This window comes from Sturnira hondurensis, unplaced genomic scaffold (assembly GCF_014824575.4).
Source record: "Sturnira hondurensis isolate 20B ecotype Veracruz unplaced genomic scaffold, ASM1482457v3 Scaffold0013537, whole genome shotgun sequence".
Classification (NCBI taxonomy): domain Eukaryota; kingdom Metazoa; phylum Chordata; class Mammalia; order Chiroptera; family Phyllostomidae; genus Sturnira; species Sturnira hondurensis.
The window spans coordinates 3,047,013-3,061,928 of record NW_028086168.1 but is presented as its reverse complement, the minus strand read 5'-3'; the positions used below and the strand labels follow the sequence as shown (position 1 = coordinate 3,061,928).

Here is a 14,916-nt window from a genome sequence, read left to right as displayed (position 1 = left end):
AGTGGTGATTCTGGGGATCCTTGGATAACACTGCCGGTGCATAAGAACTAGTTGGGAGACTTAAAAAATATTGATGCCTTGACCACAGCCTGGAGAACCAGTGTCAGTTTCCTGGGGTGTGGCCTAGCATTGGGGAGAATCTAATAGTTAGCTGGGATTAAGAACCACTGACCTAGAGCCATCCTAGCTACTGTAGGCAGAGAGTAGATTGATGACCTCACTAATGAGGCCCTGAAAAACAAAGATGTTTTTATAATCCAGTTGTTCTCTTAAAATCCAGGAGTCATGTGGAATGCATTAGCCTGGGTCATATAGCTCCAGGGTAATTCTCAGTCCTTGGTCTGAGCTTCAATCTCTGGGTACAGCTTCTATTAGTCTACACATAGTTAACTGCTAGCTAGGCACTATCTACATGTCTTCCATGTCTCAGCTTTTTTTTTCCCTTGGTGTTCTTTCCTCCCACTCACAGTAACTTGGATGTGAAGTTTTATGCGCTAGACATGCAGTGTCTTCCTCTGTAGCAAATCTTCCCCATGAAAAACAACAAATCAATGTGGCCTGGTAGCTCAGTTGGTAAGAACAACATCCTGAGGCACCAAGGTTGCAGGTTCTAACCCTGGTCAGGGCTCACACAGGAATCAACAACCATTGAATGGATAAGTAAGTGGAGCAACAAATCAATGTTTCTCCCTCAAATAGATAAATAAATAAATAAATTTTAAAAAAGAACAGATCTTTTAACAGCCATTTATACAAGATAGGGCAAAAGTAGGTTTACAGTTTATATGGAAAATAATACAATAGTAAATAATATTACGAGAATAAACTGTGTTTCAGTTCTGATAACTGTAAACCTACTTTTGCCACACCCTGTATTTATTGTAAAGACTTTGCAGGCCTCTTACCCAAGCATAAACACTTTTAGTTTTTTATCTCTAATAGGGTGCTATTCTTCTTTCATGAAATGGAGTGTTTGGGGAAGAGAGTAGGTACAAATTTTGAAGGACCAGTGTACCCTAACACCATCATCAGTAATGAAAGCTTAATTTAGGCTTTGTGTGTGAAGGGAGGAAGAGGAGCTGTGAGAACTCATTGCTCTGGGGGGGGGGGGAGGCCTGGTGGCTAGGGTGTAGTGATGTATGGGACTCTGGGCACTTGTTTATAGGGTGTTTGGAAGTGGTGGGGCAGGTAGGATGAGCACATGGCCCTCGTCACCTGTCCTTTAGCACAGTGCATTAAACCAGCTCTAGCCTGTTACCTCCCCCCGTGTCCTACCCTCCCTCAGTTTAAGTCGTAAAACACATTTTGGCGCATCATATATTCCTTCTTCTGATGTCAACTTTGTCATTGGACTGCAGTGCTTTCCTAAATCTGGTATTAGTGTTAACCAGGTTTATGATGTTTTATATAAAAGGAAAAGTTTGCTTATTTTTAAATATCAGTGTCTCTTGGCTTAGGAGTAGATTTGAGAATGATTTTTTAAATTTACAAGTAAAATAAAGTTCTGGGTGCATAATGCTTTAAAAAACTTAGTTCCTTTCTTTTATAAAGGGCTATGAGCTCCACAGAATCTTCTAGACTTATAACTCCATTCTAACATTTTGACAGCCAATGAATAATCAAGGAATGAACATTGGCTTTTGAGGTAACCAAATTCAGGTTTAAGTTCAAGCTCTACTTGTTGGCCCTGTTGCCTTAGGCAATGTACATATTTTGTCTGAACTTCAGATTCCTGAGCTATAAAAGGAGAAGGAGATATCTAAAGATCTGTTGTGAGGATTAACTGAGAGAACAGTAAAGCTCTGATCGTAGGGCTTATGAGGTAGGCACACTTAGCAAGTTCCAGGTCATCATTTATAAAACAAGTTATTAATTTGAAAACATATATGATAGCATGTATATTATTTACAGTTTGCAGTTTATATATATACAATTGATGTATAGACTATTAATGAAGTAGGCATATATTTTTAGATGTATGAATAAAACACTTTTATATAACAAAATACACTCTTAGTTTTTTAAAAACTTTTAAAAAGATTTCATTTATTTTCAGAGAGAGCAGAAGGGAAGGAGAAAGAGGGAGAGAAACATCAGTCGATTGCCTCCAAGACGCCCCCACTTGGGACCTGGCCAGCAACCCAGGCATGTGCCCTGACAGGAAATCAAACCAGCAACCTTGCAGTTTGCAGGCTGGCACTCAATCTACTGAGCCACACCAGACAGGGCAAATGATACTCTTAGTTTTAAAATTCATTTAGTAACTTAAATATAACACCAGGCAACAAAAGAAAAAATAGGCAAATTGGAATTCATCAAAACTAAGAACTGTTGTGCATCAAAGGATACTATCAAAGAATTGAAAAACAGTCCCCAGAGTGGGAGGAAATATTTGCATGGCATGCATCTGATAAGATGTTAATATCCAGTTTATGTAATAACTGCTATAACTGAACAACAAAAAAGCAAACCAATTCAAAAATGGGCAAAGGACTTGATAGGCATTTCTCCAAATGGTTAACAAGCTCAACATCACTAATTATTAAAGAAATGCAAATCAAAACCATGGTGAGATGCCACTTCCCAACCAGTAGGGTGGCTATTATTTAAGAAGTAGAAAATGAGTGTTGGTGAGGATGTGGAGATTTTGGAACCCTTGTGCATTTCTGATGGGAATGTAAAGTGGTAGAGAGCTGCTGTGGAAAACAGTATGGTGGTTCCTTAAAAAAAGAAACATGACAATCATGTGAGCCAGCAATTTCACTTCTGGGTATAGACACAAAATAACTGAAATCAGGGACTTTTGTGGATATTTATACATCAGCGTTCATAGAAGCAGTTTTCATAAGAGCCAAGAGGTGGAAGCAAACCCAGGTGTCCATCGGCAGGTGAAAAGACAGACAAAAATGTGGCGTATGCATATCTTACCCTCATGTTTATTATAGCATTGTTTGTAATAGCTGAGACATGGAAACATCCTAAGTGTCCGTGGACAGATAAACCAAATGTGGCATGTACATTCAGTAGCATATTATTCAGTGTTAAAAAGGAATGAAAATCTGACATACGCTGCAGCACCAATGAACCCGTAAGACATCATGCTAAGTGCAGTGAGCCAGACACCAAAGAATGAATATTGTATTATTCAGTTAGTATGAGGGACCTAGGGTAGTCAAATTCATAGAGACAGAAAGTAGAATGGTAGTTGCCAGAATTGGGGTTGGGTAGGGGGAGGGAAGGGGAGTTATTGTTTAATACAGAATTTTGGGGGGAAATTGAAAAGCTCTGGAGAGGGTTGGTGGTGATGGCTGTAAAACAATGTGAATGTACTTAATGCCATTGTATTAATTGTACAGTTAAAAGTGGTGTTACAAAAAATGGCACAATTTTATGTTACACGTATTGTACCACAATAAAAATTTTAAAAAGTGTATTTAATGAGGGAATTTTGGGAAGATGAAGGCCACAGGCATCTTCTTTTAAATATAAATATATAACTACATTTATTTTGAATATTAAATCATTTTTAAATTACAAGCACTTAATTGCAGTCATACTTTGCATCAATATATAGTAAAAATCTTAAAATTTAAGGGTGTACACAATTTAAACTAAAAGTTTATTGATTGTTATATTGCCATTTTCTCCATATGACTGTGTTACAGCACAATAGGTAAACCTCACAGGTATGACTGCCCCTTAGGCCCTCAGCTGCAGGTGGAATTAAACTGTGGATAGGCACCTAGTTCCATTACTAAGACCTAATGAGGCCTGTGTGAACTTGAACTGCAACGTGTTCAAACCACTCAAGTAAGCAGGTTGTTAGTAATTCAATACTGTCAACACAACCTTAAGAATTTAGTTATATAAAGAGATCTTTCTTTTTTTGATAGGCAAAACATAAGCCAGTTCCATCACAACTTAGAAATACTGCTTTTCAGATTTAGATCTGAAGTAACTCGGTACAGCCATTCTGATGCTAAGGCTAATTCTCATAAGGCTAATTAATATCCTGAAGCCCAACATTTGGAGCTTGACCTGGGCTTCACTTCTGGAATTCTCAGATGACCACCTTTGAGTAAAACCAGGCACTTCCCTCACACCTGGGCCCTCAGGGCAGACATGCAGCAAGTCATGAACCCTACAAATACCTATGGAAAATATTACTAAAAGGAAGAGGTTTCGAAAGGCATTTTATGGCAGCAAGACATACAAGGACTTTTCTTAGATAAACCTATTTTTTATATAAGCAACCACCTCAGGCATCTTTTAACCTTAACTCTATCCAAACAGCTACTCTGGAATAGAGTGAGCAAACATATTGAACCTGCAGAAGATGTTTAGGCATCCTCCCAAGATCTCCAGTTAGAGAACAGGTAGGTACAGCCTCCAAAGTGTGGCCAAAGGAACCAGCGTCAGGAGAAGGCTTGCCTCTCTTGACCGATAGCTCAGTTTGGAGGAGGAGGGAGTTTGGCCAACCCCATGAGTCTGCAGAGAGGGTCTGCAACTGCTTGCTTCTGCACGCACATACAGGAAGTCAGCCAGCCAACAGCAGCCTTTCAATTTTAGTTCATTGGAAAAGGGCTTCATTACCTAATGTTAGCTTAGAGTAGGTTCTGCATTTTGAAGAACCCAGACTTATCCTCCCTACCCACAAAGTTCTAAAGATTAAAAATGTAACTAAAAAAATTAATGAAATAGACTATGCAAGAGCATGTTTGTATAATACAGAAGACATAGGAGACTAGTAAAGCAAGTTAGGAAACTCAGAAGTCAAGAAGGAAAAGATGTTTATGACTACGTAAAAATTGTATGGTAAAAGATGTCATAAGTAAATAGAAGAATCGAGCAGTAGACTCTCAGTAACGGTTTGCTGTTCGTGGCCCAGAAAGGATTGTCTCTTTTACCCAGAGAGCTGCTATTCCTTACAAAGAAAAATCAGGCAACCCAGTAAAAAAGTGGGTAACTTGCAGAAGACAAATCATACATGTCTGATAAACAAGGGAAAAGATGACCAACTTTATGAGAGGTCTGAAAAATATAAATTAAAATAACCCTGAGAGTCCATGTTTTCCTCATTACATCGAGTCAGTGCTAGTGAGGATGTGGGGAAAGAGGCATGCCAAACAGTGCTGTTGGCAATATGATTTTCTGTTACATAATTGTGATAATAATCTGGCAGTATTTGTTAAAATTTAAAATGCATTTATTCTTTGGCCCAGCATTCTTCCATTTGGGAACATACACCATTGAAACAAAACCCCAGTAAATAAATATATGGATATAGGCCTATTACTGCAGTGTGAAGTAAAGTGTAGTGGTAACAAAACTGGGAATATTTGAATGTATATTGATAGGGGAATTGTTGAATAAATTACGGCATATGTATATGTAGGGTATTATGCAAAAATTGGAAAGAATGTTAAATTTCCATACATGGACCTGGAGAGAAAGATTTATTGGTAATTTTTTAAAGTTGCAGGGAGTTAAGTATATTTAGTGTGATTCCATTTAGACATTAAACAAAAAAGAGGCAAACACCACTCGGTGAGCTCTGTTTATGTGAGAGAACGGTGCAGAAGGGCACATGCCAGGCTGTGTGCGTTGACACTGGCTTCTCACAAATTGGACTGCAGGGGGAAAAACATTATACTTTTTATTTTATGTCTCTTTACTGCTTCAGCTTCTCACAACAAATAGGAATTACAAATTTACTTTTTAATTTTAAAAAGTCTAATAAAATCAACAATTAAGGGGAAATTAGCTTAGATTTAACATTTAGTATGTACAACTTTATCTTATTTCTAAGAGTTGACATGAAGATACGACTTTTGTGGGTAGGGGTGGGGTTGTACTGTAAGTTCTGCTAACTGTAGAGTCCTTTAACTTATAGCTAATTTTACAGTAACATCATACTGATACTACGAAGCTCTTTATGTCAGGAGAATTTTGTTGGAGTTGTAGCTTCAGACCTACAGTAAACTCTTGGAGCTAAAGTAAGGAGTAAAATACAACATTTCTATGTAAATTTCATGAATAATTAGTGAGTATCTTAAGACATTAAAATGAAGAGAGATTGTATTTCAAGAACCTAAATGTCTGAAGTCAGTTAAAAATATACCTAAGGTTCTGTTACTTTGGGTTTTGTTCTGGTGAATCTTTAATTCAACCATTCACATTAGAATTCATTAATAGTTCCTTTTCATGATGCAAGGTGTAAGTGGTTGTTTCCAATGACAAATTCTAAGTATAGTCTTATTTTCTCCCTAGGAGACTATTTGGTAGCAATTGAAGAGAAGAACAAAGCTACATTTCTACGTGCTTATGTGAACTGGAGAAGTAAAAGGACTGAAAACGCGCGAGTGTGTATCCGAATGGTTGGACATAACGTGGAGCCGCCCTTCCAAGAAACCTTCAGGGACCAGATGTCTATTGTTGAGATGCCGCTTTCTGAGGCCCCCTTGTGCATTTCCTGTTGTCCTGTGAGAGGAGACCTTCTTGTTGGCTGCACAAATAAGTTAGTCTTATTTAGTTTGAAGTATCAGGTGATTAATGAAGAATTCTCAATATTGGATTTTGAACGTTCTTTAATCATACACATACATAATATCACTCCTGTTGAAATTTCTTTTTGTATTGGATATGTGGCTATCATGTCAGACTTAGAAGTCTTGCTCCTGAAACTGGAGTCAAACCCTAAAAATGGAGACAGTGTTCACTACCATCCACATAATACCAACAGTCCAGTGAAACAGGCAGAAGGTAAATGATGACTTTGCTTTCTTGTTTTAGGTATAGAGAAAACGCTCACTTATGACAATCCCTTAAGCACTTTAGTGTGTGTATTGCCAAGTTGCATTATATGTAGCTGTAATTATTCCAAAAACATGGGATTCGGGTTTGTGATCTGGCTGCCTATGTCTTATTCTGTGGTATGCAAATGCATTTCAGTAATATTTGCAAATAGAAATAATGGAACAACTGCTCAGTGAGGAATTTCTAGCCCCAGTCTTCATATTTACTTGTTGAATGACTTTGAGTTCATGATACCATCTTTGAGTTTCAGTTTCTCAAGTCAAAAATAGGGATGATAATCCTCTTGTGCGTGATCAGTTGTTATGAGGAATAAATGAGCAAGTATTAAAGACTTGAGAACCATAGTGCCTTGCTAATACATGAGATGTGTTTGTGTGTATAAATAAGTATAATTACCCTACATCTATTTAATTGGTGGGGGATGTTGTGAAACCTAATTTTCATTCAAGTAGTATTTGGAGTTGTTAAACTCTTTTTTTTAATTATTATTTTTTAAGGCATCAATAATGAAACTTTGCAGCTTGAATCAGATGATTTTGTTATCTGCCAAAAGCCCATGGAACTTCTTGGTGAAAAAAGTGAACAGTCTGGAGTATCTGTTACACTGGAGTTGACAGGATTAGATGATGAAAAAATAAAATATTTCCATGTTCAGTATCTACTCTATAGGTATTGGAAAGCTTTTCATTCACCACTATTTAATATGTATTTACCTGCTTCAAGTACGTGGAAATTAGATCTCTCTCTCTCTCTGTCTTTTTAAATGTACAGACGTTTTGCTCCTGACATTTCGTCCTATGCCTTGTCTGATGACATTAAGTTGCATTCACTTCAGCTGCTACCTATTTACCAAACAGGTAAGTACAACCGTGATACAGTACAGCGAGGTGAAAAGGCTCCAGCTGGGCCCTGGCTGGTGTAGCTCCGTGGATTGAGCGTGGGCCTGGGAGCCACATGATCGCGGTTCGATTCCCAGTCAGGGCACATGCCTGGGTTGCAGGCCAGTTCCCGGTGGGGGACTCACAAGAGGCAACCATACATTGATACTTCTCTCCTTCCCTTTCCCTCTAAAGATAAATAATAAAATCTTTAAAAAAAAGGGCTCCAGCTGGGAGGCTAGACTGCCATGGGTAGTAGGTTAGGTTCTTCTCCTGAGTCCCCCAGTAGCCTTAAATAAGTTCCTTAGCAAATGCCTGTGATCAATAGAAAGGGAAGTTGTATCTGCTAAGAGAAGTCACGAAGAGGACGTAAGAGAAGTCATGAAGAGGACGTGACAGACAAAAGCCATTTCTCTTTTTGAAAAAGATCACTTGACCTGAAAAGGGAAGTCAGAGCCCTGCTATGGCTGAGGTTTATGTGGGTTCTAGCTGGGTATTTGGTAAACTTCTTATGATGGCCTGTGAGCAAGGTGGGAAATGGTAGACTGACAGGAAATTTATTTAGAGCAGTGTTTTTCAGCCTTGCTGCACATTGGATTTACTTGGGTGCTCTTAAAAATAGTGATTCCCAGGCTTTACATGCTAGAGATTCTGACTTGATTGGTCAGTTTTGGAGCCCAGATATCAGTATTTGAAAAGCTCCCCAGGAATCTGATGGGCAGCCAGAATTAAAAATCAGCATTGGGTACTGTACTTAGTCCTGGCCTGTTTAACATCTGCCTAGAGAAAGATACAAATATTTTCATTAAGTGCATTTATAACCTTCATTTACTTTTTTGCTTGTTTCAGTAAACATTTATTGAATGCTTACTCTGTTGGGTATGATGCTGAATACTACTAGGGAACCAAAAGCAAAAGGGCCAACTACTTGCACTCATGGACTTACAGTCTCATGGGGAAGATAGATTATTATTAATTGAATCATCACAAAAAGGAGGATATAGTTGCACACTAAGCCTGTAACTAAAGATCCTGACTTGGTGGTTGGGTAGGGCTCCTTGAGAAAAAGGATCTGAAGAGTGAAATGGCGCTGGTTCTGGGTTGGGTTTGGGGCAGAAGCGGCAAAGGCTTGTGGCGGAGGGTGAATCTTGTTTGAGAAACTGAGAAAAGAAAGATCAGGAGGGCTGAGCAAGAGAGAGGGGGTGTGAGAAAATGTTGGGGACCAGACAGGGTCCATAGTCATGTTAGACAGTCAACTCTTTATTCAGTAGCTTCCTATAGCACTTGGGATAAAATCCCAAATTATTTCCATGGCCTACATGACCCTAATTCTGAGCTTATCTTGTTCCACTCACCCTGCTTGGTGTTCTTGATCCATATGGCCTTTCTCCTTTCCTTAGATATGCCAGTGCACTCTTTAAAATTTTTTTTTATTGATTGATTTTAGAGAGAGAGAGGAAGGGAGAGAGAGAAAGAAACATGGATTTGTTTTTCCTCTTAATTATGCATTCATTGGTTGATTCTTATATGTGCCTTGACTGGGGATAGAACCCATAACCTTAGCATATTGGTTGTGGTCTCGATCTAACTAATTGAGCTACCTGGCCAAGGCCAAGTACATTCTTGATGTACTGAGACCTGCTAGACCTGTAAGACCTGTTACTTAGTCTTCAAGTGCTGAGAATGTATTTTCCTCAGATCTTGTGTGACTGGTGTCTTTGAATTATTCAACTCAGAGTTTAGATATTACTGCACCACAGAGGACTTCTGTGACATCTCAATTTAAAATATTCCCTCTCTGCATACTACACAGTTTGTTTATTCTCCTCTCCAGTCCCCATTATTAGAGTGAATGCAATGACTTTGTTTTGTGCACTGTTGTAGCCCCAGAACCAAGAAGAGTGGCACATAGTAGGTATCCAATAAATGTTTACTTAATCGGCAAATGGAGATTTTAGTGAGATTATTACCTAAGAGGAACCAACATGTGCAAGGTATTTGGAGATTAGCGAGCACTTCCGACTGACTAGAGCACAGATATGTGTAGGAAAGAAGAGGGAGAGAAAACTGTACAGGTTGCTCTGGGCCAATTATGGAGGATGGAGAATTGGACTCTGTTCTGTTGTTAATGGGTATCCTTGAAGAGTATCAATCAGAGCTATACTTTTTAAAAAAAACTTTTGATTATTAAAGATTTGAAGCACATAGGTGTAGAGAAAATAGTACTGTGAACCACATCCTGTGTCCCCATCACACAGTTTTAAGTGTTGCCTCTTGACCACTCTTTGCCCCATGCCAGATTATTCTGATGCAAATTCCAGAGTTTATGCCATGGATTGCTTTATTTAAACAAACTCAAAATGCCATTTCATTTTTTAAAATTCATTGATATCCTCATATATCTAGTAAGTGTTCAGATTTCCCTGATTGTCTAAAAATTTTTTCTGCCCTAACTGGTGTAGTTCAGTTGGCTGGGCATCATCCCGCCAAGTGAAAGGTTGTGGGTTCATTTCCTGGTCAGGGCACGTGCTTGGGTTGTCTGTTGGGTCCCTGGTTGGGGCACATGGAGGAAGCAGCTGTTTCTTTCTCACATAGATGTTTCTCTCCCTGTCTTCCTCCCTCCCTCCCTCCTCTCTCTAAAAATAAATAAATACAACCTTAAAAAATATTTTTTTTTTCTTTAATTCGTTTGTTTGGATCAGATTCTAAGTAAGATTCATACATTGCAATTGGTTGCTGTGTCGTTAAAGTCTCTTTTAATACGCAGGCTCTCCCTCCATCTTTCTCTTTTCTTTGCAATTTGTTTATCAAGAAACTGGACTAAGAGCTGTAGAATTTCCCATGGTCTGACTTATGGTAATTTACTGCCCACAGTGTCATTTAACATATTCCTGTATCCTCTGTTTTTCCGTGATTCGGCAGTTCTGTCTACAGCTACACTTTTCAGTGTGGCAGCCATTAGTCACATGCTGCTTTTGAGCACGTGAAATGTGACTAGTCTAGATTGAAATATACTGTAAGTATAAAACTCACACTTATCTTGAAGACTTAGTGCCTATATATATATATATATATATATATATATACACATACACACATAAAAATATCTCATTAATTTTTTTGTTGAGTGCTTGTTGAATTGGTAATATTTTGGTTATGTTGGTTAATACAGCATTTTTAAATCTTGCCTGTTTTTAGTTTTGTAAATGCAATTACTAAAAAACTTTAAATTACATATGTGACTGACAGTACATTTCTGTTGATGGTGGTAGTTTATTATTATTATTATTATTATTAGGTAACAGAAGTAGTAGTATGTTCTGTTGACAGGTACATAGTATCTGGTTGACTTTTTCATAATGTTAATAGCCATTAATGATTATTACCTAAATCTGTTCATTTATTAGGGGTTGCAACATGATGATATTCTAATTACATCATTCTCTTTTAATTTCTTACTGGCGTTCTTCTGTAAAGAGCAAATTCTCCTAGACAAGTCTTTGGTTATCTACTGATAAACTTTTTTGCCTAGAAAAGTCAAGATATTGCTTCCCTTTATTTACTAGTTTTGTGGGGTTTTTTTCTTTTTCATATAGGTTCTCATTCTTCTGAGAGAATAAATTTGCCTCAGGAAAAAGAGTTGCTGAGTCTCTTTTGTTTTTTCTCGTTACCTCATGTGGGCTATCTCTACCTGGTGGTCAAATCGGTTGAATTAATGTCAGTTTATCAATATCCTGAGAAGTCTCAGCAGGCGGTGCTCACACCACAGTTTTTGCATGTCATCACGAGGTATGTTATAATGTCACTTGCTGGCCTTTTAGTCACTTATTTTTCTATAAATTCTTGATCTGCTTTCCAAATCTTTAAGTCAGAATTGTGTGAACCAGTATATAGCAGTATAAATTAATGTATACACCTGCCTTTTGATGGCCCATTCCTCTCTTTTTAATGTCAATGATTTAGATTCTGGTTTGCCTTTGCTTTGTTTCCTTAGACTGGATGGGGAATCTTTGTAAGAAAGAATGTGGTTCTTCATGAGGGAAGATTTTTGTAGGGAATTCTAGTGAAGAGTCAGTGGGGCCAGTCGGGGCACCTCTAGATTTCTTTTCCTAATTTTTTTCACTGCTATTATATTCTTCCTCTATGAGTTAATTATTTCATAATGGTTTAAAACTATAAAGGGGCCAGAAAGAACATCTGATTTTACCTTCTGATTGGTACACATGGGGAAGTAATCCAGAGGTTGAGATTGGTCAAGGTCATGTTGCTAATTGGTGGCAGATGTCTTATAAGTTGCCTTACCCTATGCTGGCATGTAAACTGGGGTCCTGAGCAGGACTTTGACCTTGTTTCCTTTTATCTCAGCAGTAAGTGATGCTTTTGCTTCTTTGTCCTATTTTTTTTTAGCTTAGATTATGTGTTAAGCACTTGCATTGGGTCCTCTGGCCAACCAACTATGAATAAGGCACATCATCGGCTGCTAGAGCAACAACATAAGAGGGGACCAGAGATGCACAGGCAGGGCACAGACACTAGGAGATTTGAGGGCAATGTCTTAAGACTTCATTAAAGTGGTGTAGGCACTGGGAGGAGAGAAGTTACTCTGACCGAGAAGTAAAGTTTTTCATGTTTGAAGTGATTCCTGAAAGGTAGTTAGAATTTGACAGATGAAGATTGGAAATGGAAGGGCATTATGGAGGAAAGACTGTAAACAAAGGCTACGTCATATAGTTCTGTAGGAACAACCAATAATTTATTATGTTAATTAAATTATTTTTTAAAAGGACAGTGACTTTTTTAAAACTGTGGTATTATCAGAATCTCCAGCAAGTGCTAGAGTATATTTCACACAGTAGAGAACCCACCTGTGGATTTGATGCCCACTCCTCGGGTGGGTGCTCCCCTCTCCCCGCCCACTCCCTGGTGTGAGGATAAATGCTATTGTGTGTTTCTTAAGTGAACATTGTGGAGGTAGTTAGTCGCCTCACTTTCCTAAGTATGGTGTAGTAATGTTCCTTAGGTAGGAAGAAACTGATATCTAGCTCAGGTTTTTTTGTTTTTGTTTTTTCCCCCCTCTTTTTAAAAAAATATATTTTATTGATTACGCAATTACAGTTGTCCCATTTTCCCCCCTTCACTCCCCTCCACCCCCTCTCCCATTCACATTCCCCCCTTTAGTTCATATCCATGTGTCATAACTTCTTTAGCTTCTACATTTCCCACACTATTCTTGCCTTCCCCCTGTTTATTTTCTGCCTACCATCTATGCTACTTATTCTTCGTACCTTTTCTCTCTCTCTCCTCCTCCCACTCCCCTGTTGCTAACCCTCCATGTGATCTCCATTTCTGTGGTTCTGTTCCTGTTCTAGTTGTTTGCTCAGCTTATTTTTGTTTTTGTTTTTGTTTTAGGTGTGGTTGTTAATAATTGTGAATTTGCTGTCCTCGCTCAGGTTTTGACCAAAGAAAGTGATATGATAGGGATACTTGTGGTCAAGATAGAGGTGTAGGTAGACATGCTTCGCCTCCTTGCACAACCATAAGAAGGATCACAACTAATTTCAAGACAAAAAAATACCTGGAACTGCCAGAAAATTGAGCTGTATGGCCCAACAACCAAGGATTTAAAGAAGCTATGTTCATCCAGATGGGAAGGAGGGGCGGAGATGGGGAGTGGGGGCAGAGAGGGTGGTGGGTGGAGGTGAGGCAGTGGTAGTGGCCATTGGAACAGGTGGTCCCACATTCACGTGTGGTGGATAAAAATCAGGGGGATACCTAGTGAGTGAGTGATCTCAGCCCCATGTGAGACCATGCAGCCCAGGGTTCCAGTGCTAGGAAAAATAAAGCCTCATTACTTCTGGCTGTAAGAACCAATGGGGGTCGGGATAAGGGAAGAAACTACTGGTTTCTCAGGAGAGGCCAGAGTGTAAGGCACACTCACCTACTTTGGGAACCACAATCAGCAGCAGCTGGAGGGGTGCCAGTCACATATGGAAAATGGGTGAAGTGACTGGAAATGGAGTGAGTACCAGGAAAGCCCCCAGAAGTCAGCCAGCAGCAGCATTGTCTCCTCTTCAACCCTCCCCCATACATGGAGCTACAAAACAGTGAAGCAGCCTGCCTACTCTGGTGAATACCCAAGGCTCCACCTTGTACAGCTTAACAGGTGCACTAAGACAGGGAGTCAGAGTGGCTCTGTTTAGTACACAGACACAGGAAGGCTGCCAAATTGAGGAGACAGAGAAATAGGTCCCAAATGAAGGAACAGAACAGAACCTCAGGAAAAGAACTAAGTGATGTGGAGATAACCAACCTATCAGACATAGGGTTCAAAACACTGGTGATCAGAATTCTGAGACCTCATTGAATATAGCGAAAGTATAAGGGAAGAAATGAAGGCTACACTAAGTAAAATAAAGAAAAATCCACAAGAAACCAACAGTGAAGGGAAGGAAACCGGGATTCAAATCAATAATTTTGAACATAAGGAAAAAATAAACATTCAACCAGAACAAAATGAAGAAACAAGAATTCAAAAAAATGAGAGTTTAAGAAGACTCTCGGACATCTCCAAAAGGGCCAACATGTGAATCATAGAAATGCCAGAAGGAGAAGAAGAGTAAGAAATTGAAAACTTATTTCAAAAACTAATGAAAGAAAACTTCCTTAATTTGGTGAAAGAAAAAGACATACAAGTCCAGGAAGCACAGAGAGTCCCAAACAAGTTGGACCCAGGAGGACCACACCAAGGCACATCATAATTAAAATGCCAAAGGTTAAAGAGAAAGAGAGAATCTTAAAAACAGTAAGAAAAAGGCAGAGAGTTACCAGCAAGAGTTCCCTTAAGAGCTGATTTCTTAAAAGAAACTTTGCAGGCAAGAAGGGACCGGCAAGAAGTATTCAAAGTGATGAAAAGTTAGGTAGGACCTATAATCAAGATTACTCTATCCAGCAAAACTATCATTTAGAGTGGAAGGGCAGATAATGTGCTTTCCAGACAAGGTAAAGTGAAAGGAGTTCATCATCACCAACCCTTATATGAAATTTTAAAGGGTCTTATTTAAGAAACAAGATCAGAACTATGAATGAACATTAAAATGAAAACAAACTGACAAGTGTCAACAACTGAATCTAAAAAACTAAAACAAAGCAAACAGAACAGGAACAGAAGCATAAATATGGAGGTCATTTGGAGGATTATCAGCTGGGAGGGGGAAGGGGGAGA

General features: G+C 38.8%; 1 protein-coding gene across 3 annotated transcripts in view; it reads left to right on the top strand.

The window, feature by feature from the left end:
- The window catches only part of HPS3 (HPS3 biogenesis of lysosomal organelles complex 2 subunit 1), a 43,214-nt gene that overhangs the window by 2,136 nt on the left and 26,162 nt on the right, over nucleotides 1-14,916 (top strand). For all 3 annotated transcript variants that reach the window (XR_005068773.1, XR_005068772.1, XM_037061849.1), the window contains exons 2-5: nucleotides 6,271-6,762; nucleotides 7,314-7,485; nucleotides 7,588-7,673; nucleotides 11,291-11,483. Coding sequence is in view for 1 of the 3 variants with exons in the window: in XM_037061849.1 (XP_036917744.1) it covers nucleotides 6,271-6,762; nucleotides 7,314-7,485; nucleotides 7,588-7,673; nucleotides 11,291-11,483 (943 nt within the window). In the remaining 2 variants the exon portion in view is untranslated. The remainder of the gene's footprint in view (nucleotides 1-6,270; nucleotides 6,763-7,313; nucleotides 7,486-7,587; nucleotides 7,674-11,290; nucleotides 11,484-14,916) is intronic.